A 16,635-nucleotide genomic window follows, 5' to 3' on the forward strand; every position below is an offset into this window, starting at 1 on the left:
AACCAGGTGTGGTAGCGCGTGCCTGTAGTTCCAGCTACTTGGAAGGCTGAGGTGGAAGGATCGCCGGAGCCCAGCAGGTCGAGGCTGCAGTGGCCGGCAACGGCCACTGCACTCCAGTCTGGGTGACAGTGAGGCTCCAACTCAAAAAAAAAAAAATTAAATATTGTCTCAAAACAAATAGGCCCTTGCCTTCCTGAAAGAAACTGAAAATTGGCAAATACTTATGGTTTTTTTCTAACATTTAACACAGCAAGATTATTTAGAGCAGATTCTGCAGTCTGCAAACGCCATGTACATTAACGTGCTCTGGTGGGGTCATGTTTTGGCTCTGCAAATTATTAGCTGAGTGAGTCTGAGCAAATCATTTCACCTCTGTGAACCTACACCTTCACTCACAAAAGGGCCCTATCTCTGGACACCAAGGGTCCCGTGGCAGAATCCACAGACACACATACACACACACATTTTCCCCACTCCTGGCAAACAGTACCATCACAGTGGCTGAAGTAACTCTCCCAACACAAGCCAGAACATGGACGGTGCAGAGCACAGGCCACTGGCAGGCACATACTCTTACACACGCAAACACACACCCCATCTCTCGCAAGGATCCTGCAGGATTGATGTTCAAATGCTCAAGATTCATTTCTAAAAAGCGAACTAACGTAATTTTTGCAAATGCATCAACCACATAACAGCTGAATTGGCACAGCTGTGCTTCCTGCATCCTGTTTCCCTCCCAGACACACATGATCCATCAGTCCCAATAGCCGAAAAAGCCTCAGGTCCTACCTGAAAATTGGCTACAATGCCCATTCCGATACAGCCCATCAAGCCAAGGACTAAGGACACCAAGTTGAAAACAGGAGTGCTGAAATAGCTGGTTTGATTTTGCTTCTCAACTATTTTATATCTTGTGTACATCGTGGCTGCGCCTGAAAAAGAAAGGAATTTTGATGAATTATCGTTATTAGAACAAAAATCACAGAAGTAGTTTTGTATCACTTTTTTAAAATGTGCCACCATGCCCGGCTTATTTTTTGATTTATTGTAGAGATAAGTTCTCACCATGTTGCCCAGACTGGTCTCCAACTCGCAGGCCTAGGCGAACCTCTCGCCCCAGCATCCCAAAGTGCTGGGATTATAGGTATGAGCCGCTGAGCCCGGCTCATTGGAGCATTATTTGTAACAGGGAAAACATGGCTCACACCTGTAATTCCAGCCCTTGGGGAGGCTGAGGCAGGAGGATTGCTTGAGGCCAGGAATTCAACATCAGTCTGAGCAACATAGCGAGACCTCATCTCTACAAAAAAAAATTTAAAAAATTAACTGGGTGCTGTGGTACGCCCCTGTAGTCCCAGCTACTCAGGAGACTGAGGAGGAAAGATCGTCTGAACCCAAGAAGACAAAGCTGCAATGAGTCATGATGGTACCACTGCACTCCAGCCTGGGTGACAGCGCAAGTCCCTGACTCAAAAAAATAATAATTAAAAAATAAAATACTAGACGGGCACAGTGGCTCACACCTGTAACCCCAGCACTTTGGGAGGCCGAGGTGAGAGGACTGCCTGAGCCTACGGGTTTGAGACTACCCTGGTCAACTTGGCAAGACCTCAACTCTACAATAAATCAAAAAAAAGTAGCCGGGTAAGGTGATATGTGCCTATAGTTCCAGCTACTTAGAAGACTGAGGCAGAAGGATCACCTGAGCCCAGCAAGTCGAGGCTGCAGTGACTGTAAGCATGCCACTGCACTCCAGCCTGGGTGGTAGAGTGAGACTCCAACTCAAAAAAATAAATACAATACAATACAACACAAAGTAAAATAAAGTGTCCCAGATTACAAGTCTTCCCCGTTTGCCCACCCTTTCCTTCCCCACTCCAGCTTACTCTCCCACCAGTGTGATAGACACACACACACACACACACACACACACACACACACACACACCCCACTTGGCTGTTATCCTTCTCGAATAAATGCTATTATATTCTGGGACTTGCTTTTTCCCCTTAACAGGTTATAGAGACCTTTCCAGGACCATACTCATGACTCCATGTCATCGCTTTTAGGGCTCTGTCATGGTCTGTGGATAAGATGCCTGGTTTACTTCATTTTCCTGAGAATGGATTTCTGCGTTGCTGCCATGTTTTCCCTATTACAAATAATGCTCCAATAAGCCAGGCACAATGGCTCACGCCTATAGTCCCAGCACTTTGGGAGGATGGGGAAAGAAGATTGCCTGGGCCTGCGAGTTGGAGACCAGCACAGGCAACATGGTGAGACCTCATCTCTACAATAAATCAAAAAATAAGCCGGACGTGGTGGCACATGCCTGTAGTTACAGTTACTTGGAAGGCTGAGGCAGAAGGATCGCCTGAGTCCAGCAAGTCAAGGCTGTGAGCAGCGTGCCACTCACTCCAGACTCGGCGACAGAGTGACACTCTGACTCAAAAAAACCCCCCAAAAAAACAAATAATACTCAGTGAACATCCACATACATATAAACTTTGAGCACACCTCCAGGTGTTTCTGAAAGATCACTTCCTAGAAGCAGTGTTCCTGGGTCAAAAGCCATGCACAAAATGTTGAGAAATGCTTCCAGGTTGTTCCCAAGAAAGTTTATATTTTCACCAGCAAAGTTTAGGAACAATTTTGTTTACCCTGGCCTTTTTTTTTTTGAAGACATCACGCCAAGCTTGTTTTTTGATTTATTGTAGAGATGAGGTCTGTCATGTTCCCTAGGCTGGTCTTAAACCCCTTAGCTCAGGCAATCCTCTCGCCTTGGCCTCCCAAAGTGCTGAGATTACAGGTTTGAGCCACCACACCAGGCCTACGTTTTTTTGTTTTTTTTTTTGAGTTGGGGTGGGGGTCTCACTGTTGCCCAGGCTGCAGTACAGGGGCACAATCACGGCTCACTGTAGCCTTGACCTCCTGGGCTCGGGTAATCCTTCCACCTCAGCCTCCCGAGTAGCTGGGATTACAGATGTACAGTACCATGCCCAGCTAATTTTTTAACTTTTATTTTTATAGAGACGAGATCTTACTATGTTGCCCAGGTTGGTCTTGAACTCCTGGGCTCAAGTGATCCTCCAGCCTCAACCCTCAAAGTGCTGGGATTACAGGTGTGAGCCACTGCATCCAGCAACTTTTTAATTGTTGTCAATCTAATGAATGAAAAACAGCAACCTTTTGGTTAAATTTGCTTTTCCCTGATCAACAGTGAGATTTAACAACTTTCAGTATGTCTACTGGTCACCTGCCATTTCTTCTTCTGAGAACTGCCATGTTTTTAAATTTTTCTCTTGGGTTTCTCCATTCATTTCTAATTTGTAGTTGCTTTTTCCACATTATGTCCACTAGTCTATTGTCTTCTATAATAAATATTGCAAATTTTCTTCTCGTCTGTTGCCTTCCTTCCTTCCTTCCTTCGTTCCTTCCTTCGTTCCTTCCTTCCTTCCTTCCGGTCTCGCCAAGTTGCCCAGACTGGTCTCGAACCCCTGGGCTCAGGCAATCCTCTCACCTCCACCTCCCAAGTGCTGGGATTACAGGCGTAAGTCACTGGGCCCGGCTGCGTTGTTTGTCTTTTATCTTTATCTCCTGTATCTTTCATCATTTAGAGTTTTCATTCTTTATCTACTCAGATCTGTCCATCCTTTCCTATTTAGTTCTGGGTTTTCTGTAAGCTTTCTATCCCAAGGTTTTTAAACCATTCTCCTCTTATTTAATTCTCTTATTGATTTGCTTTTCATGTCTAATTCTTTAATTGCAATTGCTTTTTGTATATGGTATGAGGAGGATACTAAAGGTTTGTTGTCCCAAATACCTAGTCAGTCAACAAAATAGCATTTATTGTCTAGGAGAGTAACTTGGCAAGGAAACGCAACCTCCATGAAAGCAGGGCCTTGTCTGCTTTGTGTGCTGCTGTGACCCCCAGCGATAAGCATAAGCACAAAGCCTCTTATACAGCAGGTGCTTAGTCACTAATGCTAAATAAATGGACAACTGTCATGATGCTGTCATGACTTGAGACACCAAGTTCCTTTAACTCAGCAAATTTATCTTATAGAAAAAATATCCATAGATATGGATACATAAATATCCATAGATATGTTTGAAAGATCTTCAGTTCACTTCAGCCAGGCTCAGTGGCTCATGCCTGTAATCCCAGCACTTTGGGAGGCCAAGGGGAGAGGATTGCCTGAGCTCAGGGTTCAAGACCAGCCTGGTCAACTTGACGAGACCTCATATCTACAATAAACCAAAAAATTAGCTGAGTGTGGTGGCACACACCTGTAGTTCCAGCTACTTGAAAGGCTGAGGAGGAAGGCTCGTCTGAGCCCAGCAGGTCAAGGCTGTGGTGGCCATGAGCGTGCCACTGCACTTCAGCCCGGGCTACAATGACGCTGACTCAAAAAAAAAAAAAAAAATGTTCACTTCAATTTATAATTGCAAAATATAAGAAACAGCCTAAATGTTTAACAATAGGGGGCTGATTAAATGAATTATAACACATTCATACAATGGATATTATGCATGTATTAAAATGATAAAATAGGCCCGGTGCGGTGGCTCACGCCTATAATCCCAGCACTTTGGGAGGCCGAAGTGACAGGATTACCTGAGTCCACAGGTTCGAGGCCAGCCTGGGCAACTTGGCAAGACTCATCTCTACAATAAATCAAAAAATTAGCCAGGCATGGTGGTGTGTGCCTGTAGTTCCAGCTACTTGGAAGGCTGAGGCAGAAGGATCGCCTGAGCCCAGCAGGTTGAGGCTTTGGTGGCCAGGAGCATGCCACTGCACTCCAGCCTGGGTAATAGGGTAAAACTGATTCAAAAAAAGAAAACAAAGGAAGTGGTTACACCACAGGCCCATGGCAAACACTTGACTGTTCCATGGGACAGGAGAGGAGGGAAGGACAATGAGAAAGAATCTTGTAGCTGACATCTCTACACGCAGATCACCCCATAGGAGACTGAGTTTTTTCATTAGCTGTAAAATTGTTGTCATGAATGCACATTACAGGAACTGGCTCCTGATAGGTTGTGTCTCAGTGCAGTTGAGGAACTGAAAAGAAAATCATACCTGAGCTGGAAACAAATGATTCCTTGCAGGACCTTCCCCCTTCCCTAGTGGGCCAGACAAAGACTGTGTCTGTGGTCCTCAGACTTCAGTGAGTACCCACATCGCTTCGAGTGTCTGTTCATGGCACATATATTGGACCCCTCCAGCTTACACAAGTGTTTTAGCAAAAATCGCTATTTTTAAAAACCAAATTACATGCAAAACCCATTTCGGGGCCGGGTGTGATAGCTCAAGCCTGTCATCCCAGCACTTTGGGAGGCCAGGATGAGAGGATTGCCTGAGCACAGGGGTTCAAAACCAGCCTGAGCAACTTGGCGAGACCTCGTCTCCACAAGTTGCCCAGGCTGATGTCAAACCTGTGGGCTCAGGTAATCCTCTCACCTCAGCCTCCCAAAGTGCTGGGATTACAGGTGTGAGCCACCGGTGGTGCCCGGCCTACAATAAATTTTTTTTAAAAGTATCCAGGCTTAGTAGCATGCGTCTGTAGTTCCAGCTAATCGGAAGGCTGAGGCAGAAGGATCACCTGAGCTCAGCAGGTTAAGGCTGCAGTGACCATGAGCATGCCACTGCACTCCAGCCTGGGCAACAGAGTGAGACTCCAACTCAAAAAAAAAAAAATCCATTTCAGAAGTTTGGTTTTCTCACTCTGTCACCCAGACTAGAGTGCAGTGGCCGCTCCCAGCCACCGCAGCCTCGACCTGCTGGGCTCCGGCGATCTTTCCGTTTCAGCCTTCCAGGTAGCTGGAACTATAGGTGCGTGCTACCACGCCCGGCTAATTTTTTGATTTATTGTAGAGACGAGGTCTCGCCAAGTTGCCTAGGCAGGTCTCAACCCACGGGCTCAGGCAATCCACTCACCTCGGCCTCCCAAAGCGCTGGGATGACAGGCTGAGCCACCGAGCCCAGCCAGAAGTTTGGTATTTTAAGCCACCTAGAGCAAATCCTGTGACAAATCACCAGATAAAGTAATGAATAGTTCTAGAATAAAGCCATAAATAATTTTGGATTTCTAGTTACTTTTGTTTCTCAGAATAGGGCAAATTCTTAACTGTAAAGGTCGTACTTTTTAAAAAATGATACACAAACCATAAATAATACATTTGACTTCCCTTGGGATTGTGAATTTTTAATTTATTTATAATAATTATTGTGTACTTACCAAGAAATGCAGAGAAGTTTATCATAAATCCAAAAATACCACTCTCTGGAGGCGTTGTTCCTGTATCACTGGGAAAGAAATGTCCGAATTATTAAAAAGAAATTTTGTGCAGACCTCTGAGCGCCCATATAATTGGCAAGGTCTATATTGTGTTTATTGTGGGTGTTCAGCCACCTTGAATTCCAAAAATTTGACCTGATTTTATTTTCACTTTGGCTCTGAAAAATCTGAAAGGGCATAAGATGGTATCAATATGCCCAATGAGCAGCCATTTTAACATTGCTTAGTTTTGTCATGTTTTTCTAGCAGGTCACTTGAACTTGCCCTGTCATTACGAGCCAAGAACTGGTTTCTCAGAGGCAGCTATTGATAACTGTCTTACAACCCCTTCCCCAGCTTGTTCTGTAAACAAGTTAACCTAATCAGCTCTTCATGACATAGATTTCATCAACAACAGTCATGTGACTAGTTCATCCATCTGCCTACTTCCATCACCTGATGTCAATGCCTGGGCTTACCTGTCCCCTTCGTGATGATATGGAACAGACCACCACCCGGTCACCTGAACAATCTGTCTCCCACCAAAGGGAAGGTTTAAAACCATTCAACTTCAAGCAGTTATTTGCCACTGCTTTTGTTAAACTCTGCATAGGCTATGTGTTCATTGAGTTATGGCAGTCAGGGTCATTGCTTTGCTAAGCTGTGGTCTAGCTATATACTCTTTGAGCTCTGGTCAGGCCATGTTTTCCTAAGCCTTGGCCCCTCCCCTATCTTGGGGAGGTGAATCTCCTCTCTCTTTCTAATTTACTTTTTAAATAAACTATATATTCCAATCTAGCTTCGGGGCAATTCTTTGCATCTTTCCCATGGCACCAAATCGCAGACACTCCCCTGTGGTCTGACCTCACATTTTGAAAGCCCCTACTGGGATTTTTAACCTAACAAAACATAAAATTAATTTTTCTACCATAAGCAAGTACATTTAACTTTTTTCCATAGCAAAAAGCTAGGAAGTGCTTAAAATGAATGGTGTTGCTGCTTCTGAAATGATCAAATGCAATGAACTTGATATGTGTTCATTCTCAGTAAAGAATTGAATGTGACTATTTTGAAAGTAAATAATCTAAAATCACTTTTGAGGCTGAGCATGGTGACCCACGCCTGCAATCCTAGCACTTTGGGAGGCTGAGGCAGGAGGATTGCCTGTGCCCAGGGGTTCGAGACCGGCATGGACAACTTGGTGAGACCCTGTCTCTAGGATAAATAAAAAAATTAGCCAGGCATGGTGGCACGCACCTGTGGTTCCAGCTACTTGAAAAGCCGAGGTGGAAGGACCGCCTGAGCCCAGCAGGTCGAGGCTGCAGTGGCTGTGAGCGTGCCACTGTACTCCTGCCTGGGTGACAGTGATACTCAAACTCAAAAAATAAAATAAAATAAAATCGAGACCAAGTGTGATGGCTCACGCCTATAATCCCAGCAGTTTGGGAGGCCGAGGCGGGAAGACTGCTTGAGCGCAAGACCAGTCCAGGCAACATAGTGAAACCTCATCTCTTCAAAAACATCAAAAATTAGCTAGGTGTGGTAGCACATTCCTGTAATCCCAGCTATTTGGGAGGGCAGAAGCCAAGAGTTCAAGGGGGTAGAGGCTACTATGAGCTGTGATTGCGCCACTTAACTCCAGCCTGGGTGACAGAATGCGATCCCAATTCAAAAATAAAATAAAATAGGCTGTTTTGCGGTGGCTCACACCTCTAATCACAGTATTTTGAGAGGTAGAGGCGGAAGGATCACCTGAGCCCAGGAGTTCGAGTCGTGATTATGCCACTGCAGATTTCGGCTCAAAAATAAAATAAAATAAGTGTTTGAAAATTCTACTACTCAGATATTAAATACACATAAACACATCACTTTTAATTTTTTTTGATAACTGGACTTAAGCATAAGAGTTTATATTGCTGAAAATGTAATGATAAAAAGCTGAGCAATTGATCTCTATTAGTATTTTGTGGCAACAGTAGGGTATCAAGGGTATATTAAATCTGGTAAATATTATTTTTAGCCGGGCTCAGTGGCTCAGCCTGTAATCCCGCGCCTTTGGAAGGCTGAGGTGAGTGGATTGCCTGAGCCCGTGGGTTCGAGACCCGCCTGGGCAGCGAGACCTCATCTCTACAATAAATCAAAAAATCAGCTGGGCGTGGTAGCGCGTGCCTGTAATTCCGGCTACTCGGAAGGCTGAGGCAGAAGGATCTCCAGTCTGGGCGACCGAGTGAGACTCCACTAAAAAAAATAAAATAAAATAAAATATTACTTTAGCCAGGAATGGTGGCACACATCTGTAGTCCAAGCTACTGGGAAGGGAGAGGTGGGAGGATAGCTTGAACCCAGGAGTTCAAGGGTACAGTGAGCCATAATCACACCATTGCATTACAGCCTGGGCAACAGACCAAGACTCTATCTCTTAAAATAAATAAATATTTATTTATTTATTCATTCATTACAGGTGTGAGCCACCATGGCTCACACCTGGTCACGGTGGCTCACACCTGTAATCCCAGCACTTTGGGAGGTGCAGGCAAGAGGATTGCCTGAGTCCAGGGGTTTGAGACCAGCCTGGGCAACTTGGTGAGACCACATCTCCACAATAAATCAAACAATTAGCCAGGTGTAGTGGCATGTGCCTCTGGTTCCAGCTATTGAAATGCTGAGGCAGGAGGATTGCCTCGGCCTAACTGGTCAAGGTGTGGTGACCATGAGCAGGCCACTGCACTCGAGCCTGGGTGACAGAGTGAGACTCCTACTAAAAAAAAAAAAAGGGTGCAGTTTATCAATTAATTGAGTTGGAAAATGTTGTTTGACGTGTGCTATTTTACATTTTTCTCTTTTTTTCATTTTTACACTTCCAGACCACTCATATAGCAACCCTCCCAGTTTAAAACTGATGGCAAAAGAGCTCCCAACATGAAACAACTTATACCCGTTTGGGGTGTTTCCACATTTAAAAACAGCTCTGAAATTTAAGTAATGAAAAACTGATCTCATTGAAAAAGATGCACTTCAAGTGGTTTGAAGAATTCCACAAGAAGCCTGTGTGTGCAGAAAGGCAGAATTTTTACGTTTCGTGAACACAATATTTAAAGAGGAGTACACAACCACAACCCTAACCCTAACCCTAACCTGGCCCCTCACAACAAATGCCTTCATGCCCCGAGATCTCAGTCTCAGTGTCACACGTACCTGCAAGACCTGAAGCCTGGACCACCTTTTCCACAATAATCTTTTTCACCATGAAGGACCGTTGAGGTAGCAAATACCCTTCTGAGCTGCTGAATGGGCAGCAAGGAGGGAGGGAGACAGAGGCAGCTTGTCACCTTGGGCAGGACTTCTGTCTGACACTTAACTGCCAGGGAAATCAAGCCTTGCTGTCTCGGCCTCTAGGTGTAAAAAGGCAGCCAGCAGACGACCTGTCCTGAGTGCTCAGGCAACTGATGGGCACAGGGCGAGATATGCTGGGAGAAGGCTGTTGGCTTGTTTGTCGAGAAAGAAAAGTGGAAGGATGAGGAGGACATTGGGAAGGGAAGTGGTTGGGAGATGAAGGCTCTAATGGAAGGCCAGACTTGACATCTAGTCTATGACGGCCAAATCAGACTATGTCAAAGGCCCAGATACACAATGAAGGACAGAGCCCACAATGGTGTTTCCCTAGTCTCCTTGAGCTCACACGTGACAATAATTCTCTCCCGGAGCCCTGGGTGAGCCACAGAAATTAACATCTGCCGGCCGAGTGCCTCAAGCCTGTACTCCCAGCACTTTGAGAGGTCAAGGCGAGAGGATTGCCTGAGCTTGAGGGTTCGAGACCAGCCTGTGCAACTTGATGAGACCTCGTCTCTATAACAAATAAATAAATAGAGTAAGGTGGGCGTGGTAGTGCATGCCTGTAGTTCCAGCTACTTGGAAGGCTGAGGCGGAAGGATCACCAGAGCCCAGCAGGTCGAGGCTGCGGTGGCCGTGAGTGGCCACTGCACTCCAGTCTGGGCGACAAGAGTGAGACTCCATCTCAAAAAATAAAAATAAAAAATAAAAATAAATAAACCATACGGGTAGAACCCAGATCACTTTGCAGATAGCCATTCCATATGTATGTGTTGAGTGAATGACTATCAGCGCTGGCAGAAACAAAAAGAAAATGATCGGAGACCATGTGATGCACATTAAGTATGTACCAGGGACCGTGCTCACTGGACACATCACCCTCACCACCATGAAGGGAATTTACAGCAACCTCATTTACCAAGGAGGAAGCTGGGTATCAGAGGGGTTGAGCTGCTCATCAGGGAGCCCCTATCCCAGTCCAGATGTTCAACTCCCTGACTTTCAGTCTCCACTGTGCTGGCCAATGGGCAAAGTCACCAGAGAACAACCAGGAACATACACTGATTGGCTGGTCACTGCATCACTGCCAGCTGTGGGGGGGCAGCTTTGGAACATTTGCCAATTTCCCTGGTGAAAGCACTCCCAGTGGGTCAGAATTCAGGACATCAGAATACCGGTCATGGAACACGGAGCTGGGAGGAGACGCACTGGCAGGTCTCGCCTCAGAAGGAGCCCTTGGCCGGGCGTGGTGGCTCAAGCCTGTAATCCCAGCACTCTGAGAGGCCGAGACGGGAGGCTTACCTGAGCTCAGGGATTCAAGGCCAGTCTGGGCAACTTGGTAAGACCTCTTCTCTACAATAAATTTAAAAAAAAAAAAAGCGGCCGTGGTAGCATGCACCTATCATTCCAGTTGCTTGAAAGTCTGAGGCAGAAGGATCACCTGAGCCCAGAAGGTCGAGGCTGTGGTGGCCGTGAGCAGGCCACTGGGCTCCAGCCTGGGTGACAGAATGAGACTCCAACTCAAAAAAAGAAAAAAAGAGTCCTCATGGGGATGAGACGACATCATCGCACCTCTGTTGAAGACCAGGAAGGTGTGACCTAAGTGAGATCTCCAAAACTTCTCAGATACTGCAATTTAATTGTAAAGTCTCTTAACAGCATTGCCATGTGAATCTGGTTATTGTTCAGGACACTGACTCCATAACACCCGCCACACGTGCCTGTGTACCCACGAGCCCACAGTTGTGCACTAAACATAGGTAATGTCAATACAGCCAAGCCTGGAGAAATATTAATGTGCTAGATTCATAATCAGTTGTTCCATCAAACAACAATCTTTTCAAAAACTTTGGTAGGTCATTTTTTTTTTTTTTTTGAGTTGGAGTCTCACTCTGTCGCCCAGACTGGAGTGCAGTGGCCACTCCTGACCACCGCGGCCTTGACTTGCTGGGCTCCGGTGATCCTTCCGCCTCAGCCTTCCGAGTAGCCGGAATTACAGGCGCGCACTACCACGCCCGGCTAATTTTTTTTTTGATTTATTGTAGAGATGAGGTCTCGCTGCCCAGGCGGGTCACGAACCTGCGGGCTCAGGCAATCCACTCACCTCAGCCTCCCAAAGGTACAGGATTACAGGCTGAGCCACCGAGCCCGGCTAGGTCTTTTTTTTAAATCAACAAAACTCTTCCTGAGAAGAAGCTGCTGGGAGAGATCGATTAAGTAGGGGGCTTGTGAGCAAGTGATCAGGGTTCCCCTGGTGAAACAGCAGATGCTGCAGCTGTTCTGCTTGGTCCCTAGTGTTTCCCGAGTCCCAGAAGCCAAGTGCCATTTTTTTTTAACTGACAAAAGTCTTCCTGGGAAGAAGCTGCGAGGAGAGACTACCGGCTCCAGGCTCTGCCTCACCACTGCAGTGCCTGGCTGGACACTGGCAGCAACGGCAGCTGAGGGAACCCAGAGGCAGAGACCCACTGGAGAAGATGAAAAAGACACTCTGCCACCGTCTTAAAAATGGGGCAGGAGCCGGGCACGGTGGCTCAAGCCTGGAATCCAAGCACTTCAGGAGGCTTGTCTGAGCCCAGGGGTTTGAGACCAGCCTGGGCAACTTGGTGAGACCTCATCTCTACAGTAAGTCAAAAAATTAGCCTGGCATGGTGGTGTGCGCATGTAGTTTCAGTTACTTGGAAGGCTGAGGTGGAAGGATCAAGGCTGGTCAAGGCTGTAGTGGCCGAGGCTGCAGTGGCCATGAACGTGCCTGGGTGACCGAGTGAGACTCCAACTCACAAAAAAAAAAAAAAATGAAAAGAAAAGAAAATGTGGATTGCCTGAGCCTGCAGGTTTGAGACCCACCTGGGTAGCGAGACCTCATGTCTACAATAAATCAAAAAATCAGCCGGGCGTGGTAGCGCATGCCTGTAATTCCGGCTACTTGGAAGGCTGAGGCATAAGGATTGCCGGAGCCCAGCAGGTGGAGGCTGCGGTGGCCGGGAGCGGCCACTGCACTCCAGTCTGGGCAACCGAGTGAGATTCCAACTCAAAAAAAAAAAAAAGTAAAAAAAGAAAGAAAAGAAAATGTAGCCATGCCGGTGGCTCAGCCTGTAATCCCGCGCCTTTGGGAGGCCAGGGTGAGTAGACTGCCTGAGCCCGCGGGTTCGAGACCCGCCTGGGCAACTTGGTGAGACCTCATCTCTACAATAAATAAAAAAATTAGCCTGGCATGGTGGTGTGCGCATGTGGTTTCAGTTACTTGGAAGGCTGAGGTGGATGGATTGAGGCTGGTCGAGGCTGCAGTGGCCAAGGTTGCAGTGGCCATGAGTGTGCCTGGGTGACCGAGTGAGACTCCAACTCACAAAAACAGAAAGAAAAGAAAAGAAAATGTAGCCGGGCTCGGTGGCTCAGCCTGTAATCCCATGCCTTTGGGAGGCTGAGGTGAGTGGATTGCCTGAGCCCGTGGGTTCGAGACCCGCCTGGGTAGCAAGACCTCATCTCTACAATAAATCAAAAAATTAGCCGGGCATGGTAGCTCGCGCCTGTAGTTCCAGCTACTTGGAAGGCTGAGGCGGAAGGATCGCCGGAGCCCAGCGGGTCGAGGCTGCAGTGGCCGGGAGCGGCCACTGCACTCCAGTCTGGGCGACAGAGTGAGACTCCAACTCAAAACAAAAAAAAAAAAGAAAAGAAAATGGGGCAGGAAAGTGCTTCTGGGGCAGGAAAGTGCTTCGGCTTGCTCGCCACAGAGCAACAGACCCAATCTCTGCGTCCGGGGTATCATCTAGTCAGGGGTTGATTGTGACCCAGAGGGAATATCCTGAAAGCACAAGCTCCGGAGGGACAGGACAAGTTCTGAGTCTCGGGTGCCCGATCCCCTACCCTGATTCAGCTGCAGGACAAAAGGTGTGGCCAGAAAAGGACGAGGAAGACTTCCAAACAGATCGGTGGCGAGTCTGGGGCTGACCCAACCCCCTTCCTCCCCAGCAATCCTCTGAACATCAGACCCACATGGCTGGGACACGACTGAGAGGGACAAACCCAGGCGGAGCATGGACATCAGCAGCAACAGGACTCCGGTCCAGGATGGGCCTGGCTGGGGCACCGCCCCCCCCCCCCCCCCCGCCCAAGTATCTGGGGAAGACACAATCCCACATCTCCCCACCAGAGGGGATCCCCCTCGACAAACAAGAGTAGAAGGGGAGGACTGCAACCCCACTCACTCCCACGGCCCCCTCCTCCTTCCCTGGTTCAGACACTGGGGAGAAAGTGAATGAGGTCAAAGTTCTGCAGGACAGCAGAGAAGCAGACGAGAAGAACAATGATACAACCTGCCACAAAAAAGCAGGATTTTTAAATATATATATTTTTTTGAGTTGGATTCTCACTCTGTCGCCCAGACTGGAGTGTAGTGGCCACTCCTGGCCACTGCAGCCTCGACCTGCTGGGCTCCGGTGATCCTTCCGCCTCAGCCTTCCAAGGAGCTGGAACAACAGGTGCGCGCTACCACGCCCGGCTAATTTTTGATTTGTTGTAGAGACAAGGTCTCACCAAGTTGCCCTGGCGGGTCTCGAACCCGTGGGCTCAGGCAATCCACTCACCTCGGCCTCCCAAAGGGCTGGGATTACAGGCTGAGTCACCGAGCCTGGCCAGGATTTTTTAAAGTTTTAAAATAATGTTAACTTTTTGTCTGTTTGTTAGCTTTTCTAATGTTTAAAATATTTTTCCTTTGTGCATGAATGTGTATATGAGGGTTCAATCTGTATTCCTCACTTTTCCCCCCCTTTCATCTTTTGGTTTTTGTTTTCTGTTTACGTGTATATGTGAATGATTGTTCATCTCTCAGTTTTCTTTTTGTTGGTTTGTTTTCGCTCTTTTGTTCTTCTCTTTTCTTAGTTTATGTGTGTGTGAATATGTGTGTGAGGGTTCAATCTGAATTCCTATTTTTTTGGTTTGTTTGTTTTTCTTTCTTCTCTTTTTCTTCTCTACTCATTTTGTGCTGGACATATGTGTGTGTGTGTTTGGTTTTCCTGGTTTTGTTGTTGTTGTTTTTCGTTTTGTTTTGCTTTGTTGTTATTCCAGTTTATTTTGGTGTGTGTATTCAATTTTTTTTTTTTTTTTTGCTTTGGTTTCTGCTTTCATTGTTCTGTTTTTTTTTAATTATATATATATATTTTTAAATTTTTGTCTGTCTTATTTCATTCTACTTTGCTCTGTTCTCCTCATTGCTGTTACTGAATCTCGGACTCAAGGGGTACACACAAATACTCATTGCATTGTCACACAGAGTGCAAGTGGGAAGTGGGTCTCAGGGAACCCATACCACAGTCAGGTGAACACTGTGATTTGCAAGTAGTTTCCGAATCCTAGCTCCCCATCCTCGACCTTATTTGACTCTCAGAACTACAAAAGACAGCGAAAGTTCCCACCCACAGCCCTGTTTCAAAACAGAACAAATCCAGAGCCCAGATTAGGGAAGAATAGAGTGCTGAGCAAACATCAGAAGTGAAAGTCTCTCCCACCGCCATGGAATCATGGAACTAAACAGAAAGAAAAGAGATCTGTCACAAATGAGGAAAAACCAATGGAAGATCATAAGTAATTTCCAGTTTAACAAAGACGTAACGCCTGAAAAAAAATCAGACCTGGAGCCCAAAAAATGGAAGTCACCAAAGACTGGTCCCAGAATACAACAGGGATTAGGGAATGGATGGAAAGAGTGAATAAGACTCAAGAGAGACAAGATACAACGCTGAAAGAACTTGTAACAGAGATTTTGACCATAAAAGATTTCATCCTGGAAATAAATAACAAGATGACAAGCATGGAAAGCAGAATTAATCTAGCAAAAGAAAGAATCTCAGAACTTGAAGACCAGAACATGGAATTAACCAGATCTGTAAAAAACATAGAAAACTCAGAAAGAAAGAACAAAGCCTACCAGAGATGTTCGATAATATCAAGAAGCCGAACCTACGCCTGATTGGTATCCCAGGAGAAGAAAGGGAAATGGAGAACACCTTGGAGCAAGTATTCCAGTAGGTTATCCAAGAAAACTTTCACCATCCCAACAGAGATGTGATCATCCAAACACAAGAGATACAGAGAACCCCCACAAGATATCAAATGAGAAGACCGACCCCTAAGACACACAGTAATTTGCCTACAAAAGAAAAACTCCTAAAGGCAGCAAGAGAGAAAGGGCAGACTACCTATCAGGGAAAACCAGTCAGAATAGCAGCAGACTTATCCAAGATTGATGGAGTCCACTCTAGCAAGAATGACCAAGCAGGCCAGACGTGGTGGCTCAGCCTGTAATCCCAGCACTTTGGGAGACTGAGGCAAATGGATTGCCTGAGCCCACAGGTTCGAGACCAGCCCGGGCAACTTGGCAAGACCCCGTCTCCACAATAAATAAAAAATAAGCCAGGCGTGGCAGCCCGCAACTGTAGTTCTGGCTGCTTGTAAGGCTGAGGCAGAAGGATCGTCAGAGTCTAGCAGGTCAATGCTGGGGTGCCCATGAGTGTGCCACTGCACTCCAGCCTGGGCGATGGAGTAAGACTCCAACTCTTAAAAAAGGAAAAGAAATCCAAGAAGAGCCGGGTGTGGTAGCTCATGCCTGTAATCCCAGCACTTTGGAGGCCGAGACGGGAATACTGCCTGAACCCAGGGGTTCAAGACCAGCCTGGACAACTTGGCGAGACTTTGTCTCTACAATAAATAAAAAAAACCAGCCAGGCATGGTGGCACATACCTGTAGTTCCAACAACTTAGAGGGCTGAGGTAGAAGAATCACCTGAGCCCAGCAGGTCGAGGCTGCAGTGGCCATGAGCATGTCACTGCGCTCCAGCCTGGGTGACAGAGGGAGATGCCCACTCAAAAAAAAAAAAAGAAAAAAAGAATTGTATTTTTTTATTCGAAAATATATTTTATTTATTTAATTTTTTATTAGAAAGCAAGATTTCAGCCGGGCTCGGTGGCTCAGCCTGTAATCCCGCGCCTTTGGGAGGCTGAGGTGAGTGGATTGCCTGAGCCCGCGGGT

General features: G+C 46.6%; 1 protein-coding gene across 1 annotated transcript in view; it reads right to left on the reverse strand.

The window, feature by feature from the left end:
- The window catches only part of DRAM1 (DNA damage regulated autophagy modulator 1), a 70,419-nt gene that overhangs the window by 40,399 nt on the left and 13,385 nt on the right, over window positions 1-16,635 (reverse strand). Inside the window, exons 2-3 of the mRNA XM_021711579.1 lie at window positions 6,246-6,313; window positions 793-935 (exon numbers count right to left, since the gene is read on the reverse strand). Of these exons, the coding sequence (XP_021567254.1) occupies window positions 793-935; window positions 6,246-6,270 (168 nt within the window). The 5' untranslated portion in view covers window positions 6,271-6,313. The remainder of the gene's footprint in view (window positions 1-792; window positions 936-6,245; window positions 6,314-16,635) is intronic.

The sequence above is a fragment of the Carlito syrichta genome, unplaced genomic scaffold, assembly GCF_000164805.1.
Source record: "Carlito syrichta isolate Samal-C Ts95f unplaced genomic scaffold, Tarsius_syrichta-2.0.1 Scaffold302384, whole genome shotgun sequence".
In the NCBI taxonomy this organism is placed as follows: domain Eukaryota; kingdom Metazoa; phylum Chordata; class Mammalia; order Primates; family Tarsiidae; genus Carlito; species Carlito syrichta.